Source organism: Leuciscus leuciscus (genome assembly GCF_965113295.1).
Source record: "Leuciscus leuciscus genome assembly, chromosome: 12".
In the NCBI taxonomy this organism is placed as follows: Eukaryota; Metazoa; Chordata; class Actinopteri; order Cypriniformes; family Leuciscidae; genus Leuciscus; species Leuciscus leuciscus.
The window spans coordinates 18902105-18917885 of NC_138736.1; the positions used below are offsets into that span (position 1 = coordinate 18902105).

Consider the following 15781-nt stretch of genomic DNA (forward strand, 5'->3'; position numbering starts at 1 on the left):
ATTTTTACTCAAATTTATATGGGGGGCCAATATTGTGAGACACATGTTTTGAAGAAACATTTTATTTAACATTTAATTTTTCTGTCTTTAAAGGATTTTTGGATCATATTTAGCCTATGGGTGCCAATAGTCAAAAGGCGCTGTAGATATGTTTTTAAAATGTATGTTGTTGTCTGGTGTTTTCCCCCTTGCTCTTTATTTGATAGTTTTAAGGAATTACCGAATATTCTTAATATTAGCCTTAGATAGGGCTATTATATGTTATTAGAGAGAGAGGGCGTTGTTTCTCACTTTCGCTACACTGCCCAAATTTATAAGACAGGCAAAGGGTACGCGCATTAGAAATCTTCGACGCGGACGCTACACTGAGCGCGAGTGCGCTCACGGGTACGCGCTCACGGACATACACAAAACAGAGAAAGCGAGAGAGAGAGGCGAGGAGTGTGTGTGGCGGCCTCGCGCTTATAATGGCTGCCAGGAAAAGCAGAGCTGAGGAAAATCAGTTACATTGGGAATAAGGTCGTGCACAGGTAAATGTTTCTTGTGTTCGTGTGTGTGTGTGTAGCGGGACTCTTTGTCTGAGCATATAGTGTCGGTCTACTACGCAGGTGCATGTGCTGCTACTGGAAGGGTTTTGCATTGAAATACACCTTTACTGTTACTGTCACAGCAACATATTAGCATCGTGCATATGTTCTCTCGTATGATGGGCAGCTGCAGTGTGTAATAACACGTTTAGACAGCGATATCCAGCTGGAGAGGAGAAAACAGCGGCGCTGTGGCCGAAAGAGACAAAACCGACAGGCCTGTTACACAGCAGCAGAAGCACATGACTGCATTACAAACACAACAAACGTTTGTATTCTCACGATTTCTGCTCATGTGCTTCACTGTCCTAGGCCAAATAGTTCAACAGTGAGTGCAAGTGCGTATTGGCTTTGCCCTTTGATCGCTGTTTCCTCACGTCAAGCTGCTTCCGCACAGACGCGCGCACACGTGTTGGCAGTGCTGTCGAGTCTGTTTACCATTTGCACTAATGGCGTGTTTTTTAAATGTTTCTGGTCACTCCGGTACAAAAGCGAGAGATTTGAACTGTTCGTGAATCCCATTTAAAGAGACTGTCATGCTAAAGATTTGTGGAACTTATGTCCAGGATGATTCAAGAAAAAAAAGCTTTTTTTTGGAGAAATTCGAGTTTTAAGTTACACCATATTGCACATCTGGCGTGTACTTTTTTGTCCTATCAAATGCCTTATTGATTCCCCCACACCACATTTTACTAACTAGTAATAAAAGGTAATCAAAGTAGCAAATTATGGGTCGTGGTAACTTGCCATTAACTGCGATCCTTATGTCCTGCTCTACTGTCGAATTTTAGTAGGAAATGTCAACACAGGAAAGAAAATTGCACTTACACATTATTGATGCAAGAAGTGGCATGGACTCATTTACTAAACAAATGTCTGTTTTTTGTTTTATTTGAGAATTAAATAGTAAGTATCTCTTCAAACCGTTTTGACTCCCCAAAATTCCCCATCTGTCAAGTCTTTTATTTATACTTTTTTTTTCAAATGTGGCAACACTTCATATTTTCTATATATTACATTGTGTTTTTCATTTATATAATTCTATGTTGATTTCTTTACCTTGTTAACATTTCCTGGCAATAAACATTTTTCTGTCTTTATAAACTCTTGATAAAATGTCATGTGGCAAATAAGTTTTGGTTCTTTCAGTATGAGATAAACTCAACTGTTGTATTATCTTGAAGAGCCAGACTATTGACAAGTCTTTCATTATGTATCTGGCCAAACACCACCCAATTAACATAGAAGAAGGCACCTGAGTCTTGCCAACCATGGTTTGCTTTTACGTAAAAGCTGAAAATTGATAGGCCTACTATTGCAATATTTCAGCTCATTTAAATAATGGCACAACAGTGTGCATAGTGTACATTCAACAATAAAGAAATTAGTGGCTTACAGTTATGATCCAGAGATAACTTGTTGGCTATGTTGGTGATCCTTTGCTATTTATTGACTCAATCAAAACTGAATATCTTTCAAAGATGCATGGCTGTGAACCCTTAGCCCACAAATGTTGACAAATTCTGTGACGACTTCTTCGCCTACCTTCACCTCAACTCCCAGAAGTTGCATAGCGGTCAGCAAATGAGTGGAATTAGCAATTGTTGTCAATTTAGAGTACAGTATGTATCAGACAGTCTGACTTAGACTGAGACTAATTGTTGTAAAACAAGTTATGTTCAGAGAAACCTAATACATCTGCTTGCTGCTCTGAACTGACTTCAGCTGGACAGCAGCCAAAATGCATAATTTTTCCTGTTTATCACTTTAAAGCTGCTTTGAAACAATCTGTAGTTAATGCGCTGTTTAAATACAGCTGACTTGACTAATGGGCCATAGACAATAAGCAGGTCTACCCTTTCCTACTCTATTTTTTAAAAACTCACACAACCAAAAAATTACAAAAACGTTACAATTAAATTGAAAACAGAAAATATAAAAATATATTTCCAAATATGAACAAAAACTATAATACATGCGTGTATATGATACTAAAATAACACCATACGCTTGCAATGCAGGTTAAGCACAAAATGACACACTTCACCTTTAAACTTAGTCCCTTAATCAAAGTTAGGTTTGTCATTAATAGCGGCTTTAGAGTTCCCAGCAGATACTATAGTAACTCCATTCATGGTATATTGTATATTGTGGCTTTCTTCCACACAATACAGGTGAGGAAGAAGAGGATGGTGAGCAGTCAAGCCAAGTACGAGCTGATCCAGGAGGTGGGCAGGGGCAGTTACGGTGTGGTATACGAGGCAGCTGTACGGCAGACCGGCGCTCGTGTGGCTGTGAAGAAGATTCGCTGTCACTCCCCGGAGAACGTAGAGCTGGCCTTGAGGGAATTCTGGGCCCTGAGCAGTATCCAGAGCCAGCATCCCAACGTCATCCACCTGGAGGAATGCGTTCTCCAGAGAGACGGTCTTGCCCAGAGAATGAGCCACGGCTCCAGCTCCTCGCTCTATCTGGAGGTGTGTTTCCAACCTGCAAATACATTTTAGGTTCACATTATGTTTACTAGAGTCAAATTGAAAAACTTGATGATAATGAAAAGGAAATGCGAACCACTACGTTCATATATTTATTTCCAACTAGTCATACCAATTGATAGTACTCAATAAATGGTGACCATTTCTGGACACTTTAGGAACTATTACTGAATGAAATTTTGATTAGACGTAAATCATTTATTATCTGCGTATTACTGCTCAGTGCTATGCATTCAGTATCCTCCCAGGAAACAGGAAGTGGCTAATTCAGCTGACAGTAGTTTTTGGTTTATTAAAGGGGTCATATGAAGAACCCCAAACAAAGTAGTTTGGCTTTTGCAACAAAAAACACAGCGTCTCCACGACATGGTGGCGCCGGCTGCAACAATAACACAGTTACAATAAAAGTTACGCCTTCTTTCTTTGCGTATACCTATGGGCGGTGTTATGAAACTCTGTCCCCACACACTGATGTGGATTTGTGGGGGCGTGTTTAAATTAAGCGTTTTAGGAAGTTGTGGCTGAGCCTTAACTTTTACAAAGAATATCTCTTTGCGTTTGAGACTTTAAGCTTTGTAACTGCAGATCTTATACATGCACAAACAGCTACATAACACCAAATAAAAAGGAAAACAAGAAATCGCTACATAACCCCATTAATGGGGATGTACTAAATTAATTGGTGGGTTGTCTGAACATGCTGCCTTCATCATGGGGTAGTCGTATATAGGAGATGAGTGGGCATGAACAGCATTACATTTTACATTTACATTTATGCATTTGGCAGACGCTTTTATCCAAAGCGACTTACATTGCGTTATCCTATACATTTATACATGGGTATGTGCAATCCCCTGGGATCGAACCCACAACCTTGCGTTGTTAACGCAATTCTCTTACCACTGAGCTACAGGAAAGGAACAGCACCACAATGTTTTGCATTCTTGAGCCCCTTCAACAGTTGGGAGGTTTTTTTTGTTGTTTTTTTCACTGTAGAATTTTTGTAATCATTAGGGCTGCACGATATTGGGAAAACTGACATTGCAATATTTTATGAACTTTCCGTTCATACTTTCACAAAACCATTTTCAACTGAAAACGGAAAACTTTGTTCTGAACAGTGTTCAGGCTGTTCGTTTACACGACCACGGCGTTTGGGAGGACTGTAAACACCAACTTTTGAAAACCGCTTTCAAAGTGCAAGTTTTTGAAAATGATGTCATTATCTCTGTGTAAACTACAAAAAGTGAATTTGTGAAAATGGTGACGTCATACGCATGCATATCACATGTTAAGTCAATAGGCGGATCGTTTTTCTTTACAAAGTGACCGCCAACTACTGGTCTGGCAGCGTAATACAGCATTTAGTAGTTTTTGTGGATCTGTGTTAACGGGATCGTTTTGACAATGTTGTTGTCTGTACGCCTGTAAACCTGCAGACTAAAAATAGCAGACTATTTATGAAGCATGGCCATAATTAAAGCTTGCCTCATTTATCATTGATTTATTGTACTGGTACTATACTTTTTTTGTGTGACTAATACATTACGCATCATTCTTTCTGACATTATTATAAAATATACATAAAGCATCAATTAAAAACTTAATATGCATCATTTGTTATTTTAGTGCTAAGATTCCTGTTTGTCAGTACTTGAAAATGAGAAAACGGAAAATTAAGTTGTCCCTTGCATCCATTTTATTCTGAAAATCACACATTACATTGTAATTACTACTCCTCAAAGTAGGAACTTCCCAGGAGGACTTGAAGGAGCATATTCCCTGTATAATTTAGGGTTTATGATCATGTCCCACAGACACTGACCAGACATGTTTCTTAAGATATGGACTGTAAGCGCAGCAATTGACACATTAAACAAATAAATAGCTTTTCACTGCATAATATTATCGTAGTCTTCACAAACAAGGCAGATGTACAGATCTGACTGTTCTGACAGTCTAATAGTGACTGTTAACATGGTGAAGTACAGCATGCTAAAAGCCGGTAAAAAAGTTGTCTCCATCCTGCAAAAAATAAATAAAAAGGCCACAAAATCACCTCCCAAATTATTCTGATGATGAATATGCAAAAGGAGCAGGAATACAAACTACTTGGACTACTCTACAAAGGAGACAGCACTCTTTAATACAAGTGGATGATTATAGTATTGTATGCCATTTTGTGTTGGGTCAAGTTGCATAAAGATGTGAGGATGTTGTGACTGGATGGAAATAAGCCAGAGTGCAGCACAGTAAGCGGTTGTTATTCCTGGCCTTTGAGATGTGGTTGATTAGCACTCTTGCTGCTATAATTGTGAGCCTGCAGAGGGCCGTTTGTCTGCTGACCTCTGTCTGTACAAAGCTTTCAGCATCTTCTGTCAAAAGGCAGCTGGCGAAGGGGAAATGTGGTTCAGATAGACACAGAAATCCCCAGGAAAAACTTGTAAAGGTTCTGAACTTTTCACCACATGTTAATATCACTTTTCAACCCTAGGTAAACCAACATTTCAAACATATAATTTTGAGGTTAACCTCATTTTGAACCTCTAGAGCCAATTTAATTTAGCATTGAATTGAATGCTACAGTGTTTTTTAGCAACAGACAAATAATCATAAATCAAAGGAGGTTTACCTCATTAAAGATTCTTGCCTATAGACTTTCAGGATCAGAATCTTAGGGAAACGGTAAAAAAAGACTGTCAGAGGGAATTTTCTTGACAACAGTTAGACAGACTGGAAGGTATTACTACAGAACATGTTCCTTGTGTGCTGTGCTTGTCCAATCACTTTTATTAATCTTGTAAATAAGAATGTTAACCCAATGTTTACAATGTACAGTGTGTGAATATTAATTACATGTATTATATTACTACAATACTGTGGTTACTATTTTAGGTGTTTAAAGCCCTTTTTTGTTTTACTTGGGGAAATAGATTAGATGCATTTGGTTACACTAAACATATGTGAATCTTCAATAAGTCTGCAGTTTAATTATTGATTCTGCTTAATGTAAAGGTAATTTTGTTTTGAACAAGTTTTGTTTTTTGTAAAACAGAGCTAAACTTAAAACACAAATCCAATGTGTTGGTTATCAGGGGAAGGATGTGGTTGAATGTACCAACACATGACATGCAGCAGTGTGTCTGTAACACGCATCTCCTCTATGGACAGTGCTGTTGTTTTTGTTCTTCAGATTCAAGATGTGCTCTGATTGGTTCCTTGTGGAGACAGATGGTGTGGCGTTCATCGGTTAGTGCTCTGTTTTGCAATACCCTGCAAGATGGTAAAGAAAACATAGCTGCCAAAGCTGGTTGTGTAATTGATCATCCAGTCAGTATGAAACTGACTAACTGTGATGTCACTCTTTTGTATAAGAAACCTCTGTTTAAAGCTACTGTTAAATATCTAATACAGCATATATTTTTCCCTCTCGTTTTTGTGCAAGGTGACAGACTATATGCAGACAAATTATAAATAAACTTGCACTTTTAATTCAGTACTGCAAAGTAATATTATCTCATTTAAATATTATTAATGTGCAATGTATTTTTGTGCTTATTCTGGATTCCATTCAGTCGCAATTTCTATCTTCCTCCTAAAAATCTCAAATTAAAATGTTTACAAAGATGCGATAATTTTGGGTTGAAAATGATGTACATGGACACTAATAAACATTTTCTTTCAGTCAAATTAATTTGCATCAGTGTTTCCAAGTTCTAAAATGACCTCTTTAGTAACTAAACGTTGCATAGCATACATTGTCCTCCACAACTTGACAGGAGGCTGTCAAACATGAAAAAAAAAAAAAAAAAATTCTTCATACATCAACTTATGAGAATCTGCGATTCAACACCTTTATGGTTCGAGTTGGAAGGATGGATGGAACACATCATTAGCATAACAACACGCCAGCATCAAACTCAATAGCAGCCCATTAAGTTTTGGAACGGAGCTTTTGTCTCTCTTTAAGTGATTGTGTTTTAATGGATGTTGATGTGGATAGATAGGATTTATATTAGCTTGATGGAATGTGGGTTGTAAGTCAGCTTAAGATTTCATCCATGAAGTTTGGCTTCTATCCCGGAACATCTTTAGTTTTATCCTACTAAACTTTGCCTAGAGTGTCCTCGGCAAGCAGATAATACTGAAACAGGATGAAATAGCTGGAAGTTTAATAAAAGAAACTTTTCTTTTACAGACATGAATGATTCCTAAAATCAAGCGGCTAGTTGTTGAGAGTTGTGCTAAGCAATCTAACTTATGATTTTCCCTTGGTGACAAAAAGAAGGCAGGAGACTCAATCAGTGGTTGCTTATTGGTCCAAGCAATGCCTTCTCAACCATCGTGAACAAAAAACTCCAATTGCAACACCTTAGCAGCTGCATGTGTAAGCTTTGGCAAACCACACAACACCCTGGCATCATGGTGCAGAGTTTTGCACTGGCACTAGCAACGGTCATGGGTTCTAATCCAAGGGAATGCATTAACTTATATGTATACTTTCAATGCAATCTAAGTATCTCTGGAAAAAAACTGCTGGGCAAATGCATAAATGTTGATGTTTCCCATCATGAACTTAAAAAAAAAAAGTTTAAAAAAATTGCTGGATATGAATTTACATGATACTTTAGATTATCCACTAATTAACAGAAGTGGGCCTTATGTCTAGTGTCCTTTCCATAATGAGAAGACCGTTATGTCAGTGGACAGTGCACATTTTCTGTTACTTTGTGAATTGAGCAACTATTCTGTAAATGTTTTTACTTTTTTGTTGTTGTTGACCATCAACCACACTACTTCCTTGTCATTAGCAGAACTGGCGATTAAAAATTCAATCACAAGTGCCATTGCATAAATGTATACAAAATGTGAACCTTTACACCCTTCAACTCCAACCCTAGAGGGTCAGTGTCCTGCTGAGTTTAGTTCTAACCATGACAACACTCTAACAAGCTAATCAGTTTCCAATTTACAGACAGGTGGGTTAAATTGGGATTGGTACTAAAATCTGCAGTACACTGGCCCCCCAGGAATAGAGTTGAAGAGTCCTGTTTTACACAATTGTTTTAACTTTTGTATTTCTTTATCCACTCAGTTGGTAGAGACATCCTTGAAAGGTGAGATCACGTTTGACCCCCGCTGCGCCTACTACCTGTGGTTCGTCATGGACTTCTGCGATGGTGGAGACATGAATGCCTATCTACTGTCCCGCAAACCCAGCCGCAAGACTAACACCAGCTTCATGCTGCAACTGGGCAGCGCTCTTGCCTTCCTGCATCGCAACCAGATCATCCACCGAGACCTCAAGCCTGACAACATTCTCATCTCGCAGGGCCGTACCCCGGCCGGGTCCCCCGAACCCACCCTGAAGGTGGCTGACTTTGGCCTCAGCAAGGTCTGCTCCTGTTCGGGCCTGAACCCCGAAGAACCGGCCAGCGTCAATAAGTGTTTCTTGTCCACAGCTTGTGGAACGGACTTCTACATGGCCCCTGAGGTCTGGGAGGGCCACTACACCGCTAAGGCTGACATTTTTGCTTTGGGGGTGATCATATGGGCCATGGTGGAACGGATAACATTTGTGGATGTAGAGACTCAGAAGGAGCTTTTAGGGAGCTATGTACAGCAGGGGGAGGATATTGTCCCCCTGGGGGAGGCTCTGCTGGAGAATCCCAAGATGGAGCTCCTCATCCCGGCCCGGAAGAAAAGCATGAATGCTGGCATGAAGCAGCTGATTCGAGAGATGCTGTCCGCCAATCCACAGGAGCGACCTGACGCTGTTGAACTGGAGCTCAGGCTGGTTCGGATCGCATGCAGGGAACTTGATTGGGATACGTGAAAGGAAAGCATCTTGGACATGGGGTAAACTTATAGAAAAACATGCTCTGAGCTAGGTGAACGTAAAAACATGTTGTTTGGCCCTGTCCCAAATGGCACACTTTGATGTTGACGTAGGGTATTGTGGTCTACGCTCTGAAGTGTTTGTGAAATCCATAATACTTTAGGGTTTCCCAGTTGTCAATTCAGATTTTAGGTCCCTTTTGCCTAGCTCACAATGGTGAAGACGATTACCTAACATTATCCATGCTGCAAAGTATAGACTTTGAGGAATATCTCGCAGGGTGAGAGTGCCCTTTGGGACAGGGTCTTTGTGGGCTGGATTGAGTTCTTAGGGGGCGGTTGCACTGGTCCTCCAGTTTAGTGCAACATTCATTGATGAAAAACAGCCTGTACAATGTTAAATACTTATTACTGACTCATGTTCACAAGCACATTGGGACTTTAATTGACAGGAGTCTAGATGGGCTTCAGTGGGGTTTCAGTGATGAAAAACATCAGATATCCACCTTCCACTAACCATAAACAACATTGACTCAGATAAACACAGAGGTCCACAGAATTCCCAGAACATTCCCAGGATTAAAACATCAGATAGCATGTAGATTAGGGCTGGGCGATATAGCTACAATATCAATTTTGTTAAATAGTTTGGCTTTATGAAATATTCAATATTTTCCTTTGGTTTGTATTTATTTTCTTTGCTTATGAATTGGAGGAACTGGTTTACTGACATGGTCTTGAGGAATCGTAATGGCATTAAAATCATGTTTGCTCATTTTGTCTACAACAACAAAATAGTGAACATATATTCAATTATCGTCCAGCCCTATTGTAGATTTAATATAGCGCAGCAAAAAGACTCATGACTTCCATCTTTCTTGGGAACTCTTTAGTTCTCTATGAGAGCTAGTCTCACCTCACTACTGGTGCTAATTCAACTCGTAATGCAAAGCGGAAAACATGCAGCAAATAACAGCTTCTTTAACAGCCACCTTGATATCCTTTTCTTTTTTTTACGGTCAGTTTAGCAGTTTTTTTTACAACAGGATCAATATCTGTTTTTTCTGTAATTAACAAACAATAGGGCTTCAGGGAGTTGTATTTGTATCACTCAATCTTTTCTACAAAAAACTTAAAGGCAATAGTTTATAGTCTGTCAAAAGACAAATTATTCTGTAGTATTAATCATCCTGCTGGAAATTTGAATAATTAGTGAATACCCATTTTAACAAAAAAAAAAAAAAAAAACGAAGATCGAGTTTCAAGGGAATTAAGACGTAGTGTCTGATATGAACTGACAGATATGAATATATACAGACTTATTCTGTCTTTACTTCCTACTGGAAACTAAACGATTAAAGGAAGCTATGTGTGAAGGATATGTGTCCATTTCAGAACACCAGATGTGTTAAAAAGGGAAAAGCTGGCACTTTCCACAAACTGGGAATAAATGGGAAAGTAAAATGGTCAGTGAAAAACATTAAATTAGCTATTTTATTTCCTGTTGGTCTGTTCTGAGGTTTTATTTTTATTTATTTTTTGCAGCCATGTTACCAAAATTCTTAACATCTCTGAGAGTTTGAAGTTGAGTAATAATCATTAAATAAACTTGATTATTATACAATTATAACCATTATAATTGAATGCATAATAATAATAATAATAATAATAATAAATACACCAGAATGTTTAACAGCGTAAAGAGGAACATAGTTGCACCAGCAGGGTCTAGTTGTCTAGTTTGTACCCCAGGTGTTGGTTTATAGTTTTTGAAAGACTTCAATAACAGGCTGAGTGGTTGCGCTTGATGAATACTCTACAATTTGTGTAAAAATTAAGACAATAGAACAAGATTTACTTCACACCATGCTATACAAAGAGTCAAACTTAAGATAATGTTTTTGATTGTAATCCTATGTTAAATAATTTTCCAATTTCTTTAAACAAAGTTACACCATTTGTACCCTATTTGTGGAAAGTACCATCTGCTCTTTCAGACAGAATGGCTACAATTACTTTAGCTGATTGATCTGAGGATTCGCTTAAACATTGACTTGAATTCATAGACTGAAAGTCAGTCTGGAATGGACCATGGCATTTACAAGTTAAATAGAGATTCTTGCTCTCAACTTGTGATCTCTCAAAGTGATCCTCATTTGAACGCTGTGAACAACCAGCCTCGATCAAAAACAGGAAACCTCATGTATTAGCACTGAGAGAGTTACGCACTACAACAAACACCAGTGCACTAATGCATGCAACTCCTCTCACCTTCAGGGAAATGCGTACAGGGAGTGTGAACGGATAAAAACGTTGATGCCAACTCACACACACAACCATAAGCCTCTGTGAGTCGGGGATCTCACATCTTTGACACATAATACCAGCGAGCTGAATTTGATCTCCACTTCACTGTGTCATTTCTGCCTGGAATCCCAGAGTGCGGAATTTTACCGGTAATCCCTTCCGCTACGCTCATGACAGACTAACGCTAAGCCTGTTACGTTTCTGAGGTATTAGGCTAAGACAGCATTCTCTGGGACAGAAACTGTCATTCAGGTCAACATTTTGTACAATTTTACTGGCAATTCAGACAGGAGTCCTCGTGGTAGTAGTACCTCTGTCCCTTTAAACACACCACACATCTTTTTCCTAAGTGACAAAGTGTGTATCCATATTTTTTTTTTCACCTTGTCAAGTGGGGCATGCTGTAATTGACAGAACCAGCTACATTTTAATTCAAAGCAATGGTTTAAATCGTCCCTCTCAATGTTGTTGGGTTTTTTTTTGTTTTTTTGAAAGCTTCACTTCCAACTGTGGTATTATAGTATAATCCACATTATCACAAGAATAAAGGATAAAGGGATTATTTTCACAGAGCCACTACTTCTTAATCACCCAAATATTGTTTAATCTTCCTTTTTCTTGTAGATTACCATAATTTATGCCTTATTTTTAAATCCTATTGCCCTTATGAGCACTTGATTCGGCCGTGTGTTTCCTGGAGTTCTCTCAAAGGACAGAGCTATTTGCCTGATAAGCACCTAGTTGTGTTGGTTTGAAATGATTCTTTATCAAATGTTGCTGTTTGTCAGTATTAATAGGAGAACTTCATGGAAGGGACCAATCTGTCCAATTAAAGCGATGTGTTGTCAACTTAAAGGGGGTCATTTAAAAAAAATGTAATGTTGTCATTTACTCGCCCTCACATTGTTCCAAACCTGAATGAGTTTCTTTTTTCTGTTGAACACAAAAGAAGAAATTTTGAAGAATGTTTGTAACCAGACAGATGGCACCTATTGGCTTCCATAGGAAAAAAAATACTATGGAAGTCAATTGATGCCGTCAACTTTGTAGTTAACAAAATTCTTCAAAATATCTTCTTTTGTGTTCAGCAGTAGAAAGAAACTCGTACAGGTTGGGAACAACATGAAGGTGAGTAATTGACTATTTTTATTTTTGGGTGAACTATCCCTTTAAGAAAGAATTGAATTGCGCAGCCGCTAAGCCGACATGCAGATGAATGTCACTGGAATGTAAACTCGTGGCCCAATAGAAACATTGTGGGAAAACAGCAAAATAAAGGTGTGGTGCTCTCTCTTACGCTATGTTCACACTGCAGTTGCATGTGTCCCAAACCTGATTTGAGACTGATCTGTTTTTGGTCTGAGACACTTTTGTATTATTCAGATACATGTCTTATTTTATTGACCTGTGTCTGGGTTAAAATACATGGTGCACAAAAATGGACACTTAGGTCGCACTTAAAGGGTCAGTTCACCCAAATTTTTTAATTCTGTCACCATTTGCTCTCCCTTTTGTTGTTCCAAACCTGTAAGATTTTCGTTCATCTTCGGGGAAAAAATTAAGATATTTTTAATCAAGTCTGAGCTAGTTCTATACTCTCCATTGGCAGCTTATGCCAGTTTGACGCTTAAAAAAGTTAATAAAGAGATCGTAAAACTAATCCATATGAATTTAATCTGTTTAGCATATAAAGCGATCGTGTTTCTTCAGAAAATTTGGACTAAACCGCTCAATTCATATGGATTAGTTATACGATTTCTTTATGAACTTTTTTGAAGCGTCAAAGTGGTAGTTGCGTATACTGTCAATGGAGGGACAAAAAGGTCTCATTTAATTAAAAATATCTTCATTTGTGTTCCGAAGATGAACAAAAGTCATACGGGTTTGGATTGGAACGACATGAGGGTGAGTAATTAATGACAGAATTTTTACTTTTGGGTGAACTAACCCTTTACATTTTTTATGATTTTTCTGTTTTAGAAAAAATGTCAAAGAATCGTCTGCCCTTAAATGCTGCTAGAGCTTTTCTCAAAACTGATTTCACTTCTCTGAGCCATTTTTTTGCTATGACTTTTAATCAACTGTCAAGTCAGGTGATTTTTAATGGATGTATTAAGAAAGTTCTCCTTAAGTTCACCTAGGTGTCCTAACCACAGGTGTAGTTTATAACAATTATGATTATGTTCCACTAACGCTTGACTTTAAACAGTCACAACAGAAGTTAATATGTCAATGCAGATTCATGAAGTCCAAAGTTGCAAATACTTTCATATATGGTTCAAAAGTTAAGGGATGTTAAGATTATCTTATGCTCACCAAGGCTGTATTTATTTGATCAAAAATACAGTAAAACCAGTCATATTTTCAAATATTACAATTATAACTTTTTTTACTATATTATTATTATTATTATTATTAATAAATCATTATATGAATAAATATTAAGATGAAATGTATTATGTGATAACAAAGCTGATTACTCCAGTCTTCAGTGTCACATGATCCATCAGAAATCATTCTAACATGCTAATTTGCTGCTCAAGAAACATTTCTTATAATCATTGATGACGAAAACAGTTGTTGATTAATGTTTGTGGAAACTGTGAAGCATTTGTTTTTGTTTTTTCAGGATTTTTATGGATAGAATGTTTAAAAGAACAGCATTTATTTAAACATTTATTTTTGGGGGTAATAATTTAGAAGTTTATACTGTCACTTTTGAAAAAATGCATCCTTGCTGAATAAAGGAATAATAATAAAAAAATCGTATGCACCCCAACTTTTGAACAGTAGTGTAATTTCATCAAATAAAAGAATATGATGTTATAATCAAAATGCCTGTTTTACTCACACAGGTCAATTTAAGATTAGCGTCTGATATGGGACACATTTAAAAAAATTATGGCGACAGCCTGATTGGAGCAGAAAATTCAGTTTGGGTGTCTTATCCTGCAGTGTGAACAGACTTAAAGCACCCCAAATTTGTTTTATAGATGCACCTATTTTAACCTGACATGAGTTTTTCCTTCTTGACCAATAAAATATGACCCACAATAATTTTCACTTATGTTTTTTTTTTTCTCTCTTCTGTACATACTGTACATGAACGTCTAAGCCTGAAATGCACAGATAACTTCCTGATGGTTTTATGTGTTTGAATGATTGGTGAGTTTATATTGTGGGCTGGGCTGTTCATCATTGGTTGTTACTAGTGGCGTGCTGACATGATGTCATGCCCTTCTCTATGTTTCTGGTTTTCTGTGCTGTTTCAGTGTGTCTACTGATATGATCTGATATACTGATATATGAAGGGTAAACGTCTTGTGTGTTAAAATTGGGAGCACAACTGTATTGAAATTTTGTAAAAAAAAAAAAAAATCTTGTTTCAAATAAGCACTACGAACCAGTTCCCACAGTGCCCTGCTCACAGATTCCCCCCCCCCAAGCCTCCAACAGCCTGACCTGATTTACGAACAACTACTGGGAACTTGGTGGTGTTGCACTGTGACTTGAAAAGTGCTTTTATTTCTTTTCTTTTTATTTTCACAGACACTTTGTGTTCTTGTAAAGTATTTTGAGATAAACAGAATTTCATGAGAGGGGATCTTCTAAGTGAATGTGTAATTTATTGTTGGGGTTGGCTTTATTAATAAAACTTTTACTTGAATCATGTTTTATTGAAGAATTTATTTATTGATAAATGCAGAGAAAGTCTCTGTGTTGGCCAAGATTACATTTTAATGACCCGTTTATAAAGTGGAAGGTCATCCATTAGCTTTTTGCCAGCGAGTACTCACAGAAACTATAGTTACTTTATAGAGCCATAAAAACTGTGGTAAAATATGTTCTAACAACTGAATATTTTTACCGTTACTGATCACAGATAGCAGAAAATATTAACAGAATATTAATACTATTTTTTTATTAATACGTGAAATAAATTCTGGTAACACTTTAGTTTAGGGCCCAGTTCTCACTATTAACTAGTTGCTTATTAGCATGTATAATTACTAGGATATTGGCTGTTTATTTTTTACTTATAAAGCACATATCAATGCCTTATTCTGCATGACGATTTCTACATCCCTTAATCCTGCCCAATTCCTACCCAATACATTAACCTAACAAATACCTTAACTATTAATAAGCAGTAATTAAGAGTTTGAGTCAAAAGTCATATTTAATAGTTAGTTAAAGTTCCCCTGTAGTCAATCGTTTTATCCATTAAAACTCACCTTTGATCACCAAAATGAAATTTTTCCTTGAAAAAAATTCTTCATGCCTTAAAATAGCTGGAATGTAACTCTAAACCCTTGCCTCATTTAGTATACGCGGTTCTTGGAATATGCAAATTAGCCCCGTCTCCACTCACTCACACCAACTCAGAGATCCAATCGTTGAGGTAGTTAGTGACGTCAGAAACCCCAGCGATTTCAAACCGCATTTTTTAGACTAAAGTCTCGTCTAAAATCTCATCACTTATGGGTGACGAGACCCTAAAGAACCTGTTCTGGATCGGGGCGAACTTCCAAAGAATCTGTTCTGGATCGGGGCGAA

General features: G+C 37.6%; 1 protein-coding gene across 1 annotated transcript; it reads left to right on the top strand.

The window, feature by feature from the left end:
- The first annotated feature begins 358 nt into the window (after positions 1-358).
- On the top strand, positions 359-14891 carry pdik1l (PDLIM1 interacting kinase 1 like). Its single transcript, XM_082186779.1, has 3 exons — positions 359-530; positions 2762-3061; positions 8175-14891. The coding sequence occupies exons 2-3, from the start codon at positions 2777-2779 to the stop codon at positions 8913-8915; spliced, it is 1026 nt and encodes a 341-aa protein (XP_082042905.1). The 5' UTR covers positions 359-530; positions 2762-2776; the 3' UTR covers positions 8916-14891.
- The last annotated feature ends 890 nt before the right edge of the window (positions 14892-15781 follow it).

What these genes read in the sequence shown, in the direction of transcription:
- pdik1l (XM_082186779.1), top strand. Translation starts at nt 2,777, where the DNA reads ATGGTGAGCAGTCAAGCCAAGTACGAGCTGATCCAGGAGGTGGGCAGG. An exon ending in GCTCCTCGCTCTATCTGGAG is followed by an intron (nt 3,062 to 8,174) that starts GTGTGTTTCCAA and finishes TTATCCACTCAG; the next exon opens with TTGGTAGAGACATCCTTGAA.